The 12,064-nt window shown below is 42.4% G+C and overlaps 1 protein-coding gene across 8 annotated transcripts in view; it reads left to right on the forward strand.

Annotated features, from left to right (window-relative positions):
• The window catches only part of ZNF131 (zinc finger protein 131), a 30,569-nt gene that overhangs the window by 7,455 nt on the left and 11,050 nt on the right, over positions 1 to 12,064 (forward strand). For all 8 annotated transcript variants that reach the window (XM_032415279.1, XM_032415283.1, XM_032415282.1 and 5 more), the window contains one exon: positions 466 to 610. In XM_032415279.1, the coding sequence (XP_032271170.1) occupies positions 466 to 610 (145 nt within the window). Of the gene's footprint in view, positions 1 to 465; positions 611 to 12,064 lie in introns of those variants that run through there.

The raw sequence follows: 12,064 nt of genomic DNA on the forward strand, positions 1-12,064 counted from the left end.
AAGATCAGTATATAGTATGGGATTAATAGAGTTCAAAATTTGGAAGGGAAAAATAGTGGTAAATAGAAAAATCACGTGAAGTACCTTGAAATAAAGGCAGAGTGGTATGGAACTTTATTTGCTGAGCTGTGGAAAGCCCTTGAAGATTTGGAGCTGAGTTGATGCAGAGATCCCTGGCAGGAAAGTAGCCTGTCTGACCTGTAACAACCCATTCGTATGTTTGAGTGGTAGGTTTTACTGTCATAAGGGCCTTAGAAATTTTTGGGAAAGATCTTAAAATAGTTTGGTAGTTACTGCTGGAACTTGGTACAGTCTCACTGTACCGTTAATGAGAATTCCACCAGGAAATAATTTTCCAAAATTCAGATACTAATCAGGTTTCAAACACTGAGCTTTTTTTTCTTTACTAATGTTAGAAGATTTGAATCAACATGCATATTTGCTAATGCACATCTTTTTTTACAGGTGTTAGTAAAATGGCCTTCCGTCATTTAATTGAGTTCACATATACAGCAAAATTAATGATACAAGGAGAAGAAGAAGCCAATGATGTATGGAAAGCAGCAGAGTTTCTACAAATGCTAGAAGCTATCAAAGCCCTTGAAGTCAGGTAATTACTTGCCCAGCGACACACAGATAGTTATATTCAGTCACGTACACCTTGTTAGTCAAGATTTTATTATATGTGTTATGCCATAAAGAACTGACATTTTAAAATTAAGAATATTTAAGGATCTATAAAATTCTGGATACTGATTGCTCTTTCTCCCACACTTGATTTCTTTTCTTCTTTTTTTTTTTTTTTTAAGATTTTATTTATGTATTTGACAGAGACACAGCGAGAGAGGGAACACAAGCAGGGGGAGTGGGAGAGGGAGAAGCAGGCTTCCCGCCGAGGAGGGTGCCCAATGTGGGGCTCGATCCCAGGACCCTGGGATTATGACCTGAGCCGAAGGCAGACGCTTAACAACTGAGCCACCCAGGCACCCCACCCACACTTGATTTCTTGTCCTTATGTTAAAAACTGCTAAGGATAACTAAAGTAGTATGTTTTGTACCTGGTAAAATAAGGAGGACTAGGCAGCATTTAAAGGAGTTGTTTGTGTCCCCGTAAACTGTTTTGTTGGATTTGAGTTGTTAATTGCACCAAGCCATACTCTAAAAAGGGTTTGGCTTACCAAGATTAACCTAGTACTGTTTAAAAGTAAGTGAGGAAATGGATGAAGATTAATAGACCAGATGGGGGCGATGATCAGTGAAGTTAGAAATATGGTAGCCAGTATGCATGCCATTTAAGTCTGTATACTTGCTAGATGAGCTAAATCTAGCTCTGAACTTTGAAGCACCTAGTGCAAAGAAAAAGGAAAGAAAAATCCTAAGTTACATTATTCATGGTTATGAGAACAAACCCGTTGCTTAGGAGCCGTTCTTGGTATTAAGACACAAAATTTCTCATAGAAAGTATTAAGAAAACATTAAATGATATAACAAATAAAGACTTCCAACATCTTGCGTAAAGAATAGTGGTACTGTAATATAATGACTGAGAACAAGAGCTCTGGAGTCTGTTTGCCTGGATAATATCCTAGCTCTACCACTGTGTGGCCTTTATGAAGTTACTCGACCTGTCAGCAGCTTGGCTTCTTCATCCGTCAAATGGGGATAATGGTACTTTCTACATAGGATTGCTTGTGAGGGTTGAATGAATTAATGCATCTAAAGTATTTAGCATGGTGTCTGGCATATAGTACTCTAAATGTGAACTGGTCTTATAATTATCTCCTGGCTCTGTTTCTTTCTTTTTTTTTCTTTAAAGATTTTATTTATTTGACAGAGAGAGACACAGCAAGAGAGGGAACACAGCAGGGGGAGTGGGAGAGGGAGAAGCAGGCTTCCTGCTGAGCAGGGAGCCCAATGCGGGGCTTGATCCCAGGACCCTGGGATCATGACCTGAGCCGAAGGCAGACGCTTAACGACTGAGCCACCCAGGTGCCCCAACCTGGCTCTGTTTCCTATCATGGCCTTAGTATAGGTCATTGCTGTAACACTAAAGTGCAGTTTGGTAAAATCAGTTGCAAATGGAGCAACATAATTTAGTCCAACTCATGGTGTGGTTCAGTCAGAAGATATAATTTAGAATAATTCTAAGAAATAATTGAACTATAATCATCCAAAAGTACCATTTCTCCATTTTAATTAGTTTGATGACAGAATTCGGGATTAAACCAAGAGCTTGATGTGTACGTATTCTCTAATGCCTAGTGCCTGGCACATAGTAAGTGTGTGGTACACATTTGTGAATGGATGGATGGGTGCATGCTGATGAAAACCAGGTCAGTACTCTCCTGTAGAGAGAGCTGAGACATGGGCAACAAAATCGAGGTGTGTTGAGGTTATATTATTATCTGATGATGTCATACCTTTTCAAAATGGAGGTAAAGAGAATACAGTATGGATGGGGCAACATCAGATTTGTGGTTAAATCCTGGATGAGAACCTTCTGGAAAAATGTTCTATCTGTGTGGTCCCCTTGCTGATCGTAGTAGTGAGTAGTATATCACTATGGGGAGAGTCCTTGGCAGCAGAACAGTGGAACTTCTTCTGACAATACCCTAGGTTGGATTTGGGAGGGTTAGGAATTGAGTTCATGTGTATAGTCATTGGGAGATGAAGGTAAGAACAACTGGGCACAGCTGTTTTCCCAAGCCTATTTATTTAGAACTTTTTAGAAGATTTATTATAACACAGTAATTACAACCATAAGTGAGTGCTTTTTAGAGTAATGTGTTGAATTGTTTCTTGAACCAGTTAGGCATGCACTATACTCTGAAGAGTTCTTTACAAACAGGAAGACAGCAACATTATGTATTGGCTGTTTATAATGCAATTTAGGAATAAAAATTAATTTAGTTGTGGTTAAATTGGTTAAGGCAATTCTGTATTGAGATTATTATATAATATTTTGCAGATACAAAAGGTGAATTAGGTGCTCTTCTCACATTCGCAGTATGCAAGTATTTTTGGAATATAGTGTCAACTTTTTGAATGACACTGAGGAAAGTATGAGGACTTTATTTTGCTTTGCTGGAGTTCCATTATTGTTTATTCGAAACTGTAGGAGAGGGTTCTTGATATTTGATCGGAAGCAACAGTTGCCTTATAGATCTTTCCTCTCCAACCTGTTGAGGTGTAATTTACATGTAAAACAATTCACCAGATTAATACTGAGTTTGAATTTTGGCAGTTGTATACAGTGGTGTAATCACCACCATAATCAAGATAAGGGAACATTTCCATCATCCTGAGTTTTCTCATGACTCTAGTCAACCCTGATCCCCAGCCTCAGTTATCCATTGATTTGATCTTTATCACTATAGTTGTATTTTATTTAGGATGTCATATAAATGCACTCCTACAGTGTAGTCTTTGTGTTTGACGTTTTGCATTTAGCATTTTGTTTTAGAGATTTGTCAGTGTTGTTGTGGGTATTACTATTTCGTTCCCTTTTATTACCAAGTAGTATTCCATTGTATGGCTGTACCACCTGTTGATGGTGTTTCCACCTATTACGAATAAAGTGGCTGTTCTTTCATTTCTCAGTAAATACCTAGGAGTGGAATAGCTGGGTTGTATAGTAGGTGTGTTTAATTTTTTTTAAGAAACTGCTAAACTGTTTTCCAAATTGTGCCATTTTACGTTCCAACTTGCAGTGTATGAGAGTTCCCATTGCTCCACAGCCTTGCTAATTCTTGGTATGATCAGGCCTTTTTATTTTAGCTGTGCTAGTAGGTATATAGTGGTTTTAATTTGCATTTCCCTTACAGCTAATGGTGAGCATTATTTCATGTGCTTTTTTGCCATGTGTTTATCTTCTTTGGCAAGGTGTCTAGATTTTTTGCCCATTTTTAAATTGGGTTATTGTCAAGAACTGTGAAGGGTCTGAGATTTTATCCTATTTGCAAGCTGTAAGTTGGCCTGCCAGTTTTTTTGGATGCTGGCAGAAGACAGGAGGAGACTCCTGAGTCAGAGAGAAGGGACTTCATTTCTTTCACAGCATAAGGAGCAGCATGAGCTCCATGTTCATATCAATTTTTCTTTCCCTCCTCAGCCCCCACCCAAATCCCTCAGGGGTGACAACAGTGGCCTAGGTGTGTGCTGTACTCACAGTGGTTTGCATCACATTTGAGGAAACTGAAGTTTTTTTATAATGAGCTGCAAGCAAACCTGGCCGGAGGGGCCATTATCTTTATTATACTGGGTAATAAATGAACCTATCCTCCACTTGAGAAGACAAGCATTCTCTTCTAAGGCTATTTGCTATGCAGACAACCTTGAAAAGATCCAGAACAAAGGTATCTTTGTTTATAAGACCTATAGAAACATGAGGGATCCGTGGAGAGTTATCTTCCAACAGTATCCTTGTTTCTACATTATTTTAGCTTCTGGTAAATTTTTCCACGAGTATACTACTCTATGACCACTCTCATTAATCTGATCAATAGGGACTGGGTCCTAATCCATTCAGTTTTTTTTCACACTGGATTTAATTAAGGCAACTATAAACAGAACTTGAAGCAGGAGGATGTGGCCACCCTGCAGTGCTGAGTTTAACCATCCACTCACTCCCCTAAGGTCCTGGACTCAACCAACTGAATAAATTCCTAGAAAGCCAGGTAGTTTTTATCTTTAGTCTCTGTGTTGACTTTTCCACTTAGCTTTAAGCATTAATCCAAGTATAGCAAGATCTTTTAGCACTTGCACAGTCTCTGCATTGGCCCACTGGGAGGAAGTCTAGGGCAAGTCTATCATCCATAATAACCCTAACCAGTGATTTGAGGCTGACATGAATGACTTCCAGGACCCAAGTGGTATCACTGATCACATAGGCTTAAGTGAGGCACAAATTTTGTATCACCTTTTTAATTTGGATGATTCCCATTGTAGGGAAAACTACCCATGGAGCACACATAAATAACAAGTCAGTTATTTTTCTAGGAAACTCCCCCAAGTACCCAAAAGTTGCCTTGTTTTGGAGAGAGCATCACTCCAGTCATCTGAGAACTAAACTGATCTATTTGTGGTGTTTCCTTAAAAACTAGATGATCTCTTCTACCCACCCATGAAGTGCAAGTCATCATACTTTTAGGGAGGGAAGTTAGTACCTGGCTCTCATACGAGAAGTATGGTCCCTGGGGCATATAGGTGGGTCGGAAAGAAAGTGTTGTTTACAATTGTGTGTACCCTAGAGTAGGACCTTCATCGTTCAGGGGCACAAGCCTCAAATGTGGCTTCCCCCTTTCCTTGATTGAAGCTGGTCCTTGTTTTTTGGAGGGATTGTCTGAGGGCAGTCAGCTCAAACCATTCTGTTTGTCATGCGCACCTGAATGCCAGTTGAGTGGTAAATATCCACCTCATGAACTGAGCCTCAGCTTTGGGAACAGTAGTGGGGCAGATATGGAACATGTAGGAGCTTGGCCATCCCCTGCTGTTTCCAAAAGACTTCTTGGTATAGTTAAGGGAAATGATCATCAAATCATGGTCAGAGTCATTGGGCAGGGGAGGACAGATCCAGCAGTTGATTTAAAGTTGCTTGTAACAGTTTGGGAGAGCTGCATCAGAGCATTTTCCTGCAGAGGAAGGCTATAGGGGCAGTTCTAAAGGACAAAGACCATTAATCCCTTCCTCCCCCATACCTCCTGGAGTCTTAAGATTTTTTTTCTTTTCAGGTGTCAGGGTTGTTGCTCTCCCTTCACCTCCATAGAATCAAAGGCATTTTCATGAAACTTAGAGACCCATTGTATCTCCCACTTTGACTCACAAGGGCCACTTTTTTTTTTTTTTTTTTTAAGATTTTTATTTATTTATTTAGAGAAAGCCAAGCAAGCATGAGCTGGGAGAGGTGCTGAGGGGGAGGGAGAGGGATAAGCAGACTCTGCGCTGGATCTCAGGACCCTGAGATTATGACCTGAGCCAAAACCAAGAGCCAGACACTAAACCGAATGAGCCACCCAGGCGCCCCACAAGGGCCACTCTTAAGTGTACCTGGCAAGCAGTATATTCAACCAAGTGGTCATTATTTTTAGGATCTAAGATGATGTCAGTTCAATAAGAAAGTCCAGATGACTGAACTGGAATTAAGTTTGAATCTGCTAAGCCCACTTGAGACTGGGCTGTCACCTGGAAGAGACACCAGCCAGGCTGTGCCAGGGTTGCCATTGCAAGGGAAGGAAAAGGATTGTGTCTGAGAATGGTTAGGGCAGAATTCAAACTTTCCAATTTGGTTTCTATAACTTCCCACCCATTTTGTCTTGATCATTATCCAGGAAGCAGAGAAGAGATGGTTCTTTTCTGGGGACAGCTGAATTCAATGACCAAACTGCCTTACTCAGATTTTTGGACAAAGAGGAGATAAGAGAAGTAGAGTCAGAAATCTTCCTAAGTCAGTATTGAAGGAGGCTTTTGCAGTGCTCTACATTATCTATATCTGTGCATGGTAGGGAGCTTGCAGGGTTCGTCAATACCTTGGCTGTCAGCCAATTATCGAGTAGCTTTAGGCACAGAAAGATCAGACTGCAGATGATTCAGACAGCTAAACATATGACACAGATTAGTCTCAAGGGCACAGTGGTGTGGCCAGAACCAGCAGATCAGTCTGAAACAGCGGCACTGCATCCTTAAAAAGTGTCAGCAGTGGTGAGACAGTATGGATAGCCCTGGGATGGCATCAAAGGTCCAGTGTAGTCAGTCTTTAGGAACAGTCAGAGACAATGCGCAGTGTAGCCTCCTTCACCACGAGACAAATAGGCCAGCTTTTGGCAGGTGTCACATGTCTGGCATCCAGTGGCAATTTGTATATCAGAAGCATAAGGTCCTTTACTTTATGCTGTCTGTGATGGTGGATATGTCAGCATGTTCAGAATAACACTGGATCTAGGGGTCAGTGATGGAAGTCTAGGCAATGCAGGCTTGATCAGCAGCTTCATTCTGGTTAGTATCATTAGAGAACAGGCCCTAACCATGGGCATCTGAATCAGTGATCCAAATAGTTTGATCAGCAACTGCTATTTGTTTCCACAGTTGTGGTCCTGAGGATAGATGTCTTTCATCTGCCAAGATTTCCAGCTCTTCCAAACAGCTGGGTCATTGGCAGCAGCCCAGGAGTCAATAAAATATAATATGGTTCATTGTGTAGAATGTCATCCAGGGCTATGAAGAAAACTTCTGAGTTCTGCCCTCTGAGCACAGGGACCACATCCACTTCCGGTTTTGTGTAGTTGGTGCTAAAGCTGAGCATTTGCAGCAGCCCAGGGAACAACATCAGTCTTGAGTTTAGCCAAACCGTCGGTGAATCAAAGACCTCATTGATCTAGTGGCTTTCTTTGGGCAACAGAGTTGGGGGAGCTACCATTTTTTTCATGGTAAAGCCAAGAGGTCAACTGCTTTCTTGAGTGTCTTTTTTTTTTTTTTTTTAAGATTTATTTTAGAGCAAGCGAGGGAGTGGGGGGAAGGGGCAGAGGGAGGAGGAGAGAGAATCTTAAGGAGACTCCCTGCTGAGTACGGAGCCCGACTCGGGGCTCCATCCCACGACCGTGAGATCATGACCTGTGCTGAAACCAAGAGTCAGACTTTCAACTGACTGAGCCACCCATGTATGTGCTCCTTGAGTGTTTTATTTCTATTTGAGAAGTGAGACTTGGTGGGCATGTTTTACCTTGCTAGTTGTGAAGTCTTAGTTGATGCACTCCCAAATGGCAATATCAGGCTACAGAGCCTCAAAACCTCAATGGATCAGGCATCAGTTTTAACAAGAGCCCAACAGCAAGCTAATCCTTTCTTCTCAAAGGGAGTGTACCTTGTAGATGTGTCAAGGGAATTGACAGGTACAAAACCCAAGGTGTACCTTGTGGGTGGAGCCTGACTCCTTTTGCCACAAGCTTTAATCTGCAAAAGCATCAGTCTCAAAGACTTCTAGTTCAAAGGGGCCATTAAGAGTTGTAGGGCCCCCAAAATAGAGAATGTGCCACAACTTGATGGGCAACTTCCAGTGCAACTTTTTGGTTGGAGCCGCACTTAAAAGATCTGGATTTTCAGATTAGCTGATATAAAGAAGAAAATAGAATGCCCAAGTAGGTACATGCTGTTTCCAGTACCCAAAAAGGTTCAATAAGATGCCGACCTCATCTTCATTAGGGAGAGGGAGGAGGTAAAGCAACATAGTTTTTCTTTTACTGCTGGAGGGACTGAGTGTTGTGAATCCACCGTACTTAGTCCCAAGAAACTTCACTTGATGAGCAGGCCTCTGAATTTTGTTGAGGGTTCATCAACACCTGCTCATGGAGATGTGCTAACATAGAGGTCAGGGCCTTTGAGACAGACTTCTAGCTTGCCATTCAGCAGGACATCAATATAGTGTAAACTTTAGACATCACAAGATAGAGACACTCGTGCTAAACCCTGACCAGCTACTGGTGGCATCTGTCAGGGGGTTTCTTCCAGTAGCTCTTCTCTACCTGTGGCTCTTTCCATTTGGGACAGTCCATATCTGATATTTACAGAAGAGGGCAGCGTAAATGCCATACCAGTTCCTGCTGTACATTCAGATGTCAAAGCAACAATAGTATGTAGAATCAGCTCCACCCACAGGGTTAAGACAGCCTCCCTTTCCTGCTGTGAACCTTGCCCAAACCCCATTAGTTGAATGTGCCTCCTCTGCCCATGGTAGGATGGTGAGTTGGACACCTGAATCTAACAGAGCCATGAAAGTTTGAGTTGCTCCCATTCCTGAGTTTCCCTCCGCATCCTTGGATGGGTATATGGTGTCTTCACTATACCCCTGGGGACTGGGAGGCCTTGGCTCCACCCCTAGTTATCTTCCTCCAAGCAGGTATGGGGGGAAGGAAGGTAGAAGAGGAAAAGATATGGAGGGAGAAAGTGACTCCATGCCGCTGAGCAAGGCATATTTACTTTTGGTTTCAAGCAGATGAAAGCTGCCTGTGGCTTGACTAAACATATCTCAGGTGTTTTCGGCCCATCAAAAGCCCTCTATCAGCCAGCAAGGTCATCATTACTGACACCATTTATTTCCGTTTTGGGGACCCCTTGATTCAGCTGCCTTGTCCACATTGCTTTTCAATTGGGGCTGTAAGATTTTTTTAAAGATTTATTTATTTATTTATTTATTTATTTATTATTTATTTATTATTTAAGAGAAGGAGGGCAAGCACACAAGCAAGGGGAGGGGCAGAGGGAGAGGGAGAGAATCTTGAGCAGAGTCCCTGCTGAGCGCAGAGCCCAACATGGGGCTCAATCTCAGGACCCTGAGATGATAACCTGAGTGGAAATCCAAAAGTTGGATGCTTAACCCGCTAGGCCTCCCAGGGACCCCAGGGCCATAAGATTTATATGCCTTTTGGCTGACTCAGATGACTTGCACATTGGTGGCTTTGTAAAAAAGGGTGTACATTAATCCTGGACATTTGCTGCCCTGTTGTCATGATAACAACTCTTATGTTTTTACCTGATTTAACATAAAAGTTAGGGGGATTTTCAGGAGGCCTGACGATAAGAGTTTATATTGTTTTGGATTCTTTTCTCATTCTCCAGTGACTCATCTTCATCAGCATTATAAACCCAATTGGTGGGAAGATTTACTAGTCAGCCCCAAGAGCACCATAGCATCCTTATGGCAGCCAGGACATACTGCAGAAAAAAAACCCTGAGACCTTTTACAGTCCTCTCCACATGGATCTAAGGTGGACAAGGCAACACTGCAGGAGAGGCTGAGCCCTGTGATGGCCCAGGTGTTACCATTCTTCTTGATGAGCATCATGTTGCCCCCTCATCTTTCTTTTTTTTTTTTTTTTTTTTTAAAGTTTTTATTTATTTATTTGAGAGAGAGAGAGAGAGAGAGAGCACATGAGAGGGGGAGGGCCAGAGGGAGAAGCAGACTCCCCGCTGAGCAGGGAGCCCGATGCGGGACTCGATCCCGGGACTCCAGGATCATGACCTGAGCCGAAGGCAGTCGCTTAACCAACTGAGCCACCCAGGCGCCCGCCCCCTCATCTTTCTTTTCTTTTTTTTTAAAGATTTTATTTGACAGCACAAGCAGGCAGAGCGGCAGGGAGAGGGAGAAACAGGCTCCCCGCTGAGCAGGGAGCCTGATGCGGGGCTTGATCCCAGAACCCTGGGATCATGATCTGAGCCGAAGGCAGATGCTTAACAGACTGAGCCACCCTCATCTTTCACATGGACTAGCCAAAGTTCTAATGACTCCTTTCTGTTAGTAGCAGTTGCACATTATCCTCCTGTCACCCTTGGTTTAGGTAACTTGTCTGTAATGGGGCAAGACCATCTGTCTCTACCCCTGTCCCCACCATGAATCTTCGTTGTTTTGATGGGTTAAACTTAAGGCTGACCACGAGGTTGGCAGGGAAGTCCTCCCCCAACCCTGGGAGAGTTTGCAACACAAGGAAACCTTTAGCAGCTGTCCTTGAACTTACTGCCCAGTACTCATCCTACAACTTCCCAGTTTTTCCTCATTATAGGTGTTTCAGTTTTCTGAGGCTGCCATAACAAAGTACCACAAACTAGGTCCAACAGAAATTTATTGTCTCACAGTTCTGGAAGCTGGAAATCCTAAATCACAGTGTTGGCTGGGCCTTGCTCCCTCAGAAGGCTCTAGGGGAGGATCCTTCCCTTGCCTCTTCTAGCTTCTGCCAGCCCCAGGGGTTCCTTGGCTTGTGGCAGCATGACTCCAATTTTTGCCTCCCTCTTCATTCGTGTTGCTGTCTTCTGTCTCGTGTGTGCACGTGTCCAAATGTACCTCTCCTTATAAAGACAGTTATATTAGAGTAGGGTCCACTCTAATGACCTCATCTTAACTTGGTTACATCTTTGAAGACTGATTTCCAAATAAGGTTACATTCACAGGTATCAGGGGTCAGGCCTTCAACATATCTTTGAGGGACACAATTTAACTCATACAGTAGGCAATTAAATGGAAGACCATGCATTGCCCAGGTCAGCATTTTTGCTGCCAGCTCCAGTGGACTTCCTCACATCCCATTATTTGCTCCTTGGGGCCTCATTCTTTGTGTTCCAGAAAACCCTGTCTTTTTTTGGCATCCTTTCCTTGTTGCCAAAACCTGGCAAGAAGTGTGATGGAACTGAGATTTTACCCTATTTGCAAGCCAGCAAGTTATCCTACATAGTTTCATGGATGCTGATAGAAGATATGAGACTGTTAAGTCAGAAAGAGTTTACTTTTTGCACAGCAAGCAGCATGGGTTTTATATTTGTGCCAGTTTTCCCTTCTCCTCCAAAGGGGTGACATAGAGTGGCCCAGGTGAATGCTGTGCATCTAGTTGGTTTACATCACAGCTGAAGCATCTCCAGCTTATTAGGAAGCCCACATCTTAGGTAATGGGCTGGAAGCAAACCTGCCCAACCATCGCTCCAGAGGGAGCCATACTCTGTCTTTCCAGATTGCTGGCTGTACTGCAGATAGCCTTGAAGAGAGTCCAGAAGAAAAGCTGTCAGGACAGGAGACGTGCAGAAACATGAGACTCCCAACTATTGGGATAATTGTCTCCCAATAGTTGTCTTCTCTTATTGAGGGTATTGGATTGTGAGAAAACGTTTTATACTGTCTATATGGACCTTTGGCAGATATATTTGTGCACATGTTTTGTCCTGGTCTGTGGCGTGCCTTTTTGTTCTCTTTTATTTTGTTTGTGGCTTGCCTTTTTGTTAACTATTTCAAAGGGCAAAAGTTTTTTATTTTGATGAAATCTATCAATTTTTGCTATTGAGTTTTCTTCTTTTTGCATGCTATTTAAGAAATCTTTTAGTAACCCAATTTTACAAAGATTTTCTCCTACCTTTTTCTTGAAGTTAAATAGTTTTAGTTCTTATGTTAAAGTTTGTGGTCCATTTTGAAATAATTTTTGAGTGTATGATTGAAGAGTGGTGGTTGAGGTTTATTTTCTCCATATAAAGACCAGTTGTTCCAGCACCACTCTTAAAAGTTCTTTCCTCCATTAAATTATCTTGGAACCTTTTTTTC

Source organism: Phoca vitulina, unplaced genomic scaffold (genome assembly GCF_004348235.1).
Source record: "Phoca vitulina isolate PV1807 unplaced genomic scaffold, GSC_HSeal_1.0 scaffold17, whole genome shotgun sequence".
Taxonomy (NCBI): Eukaryota; Metazoa; Chordata; class Mammalia; order Carnivora; family Phocidae; genus Phoca; species Phoca vitulina.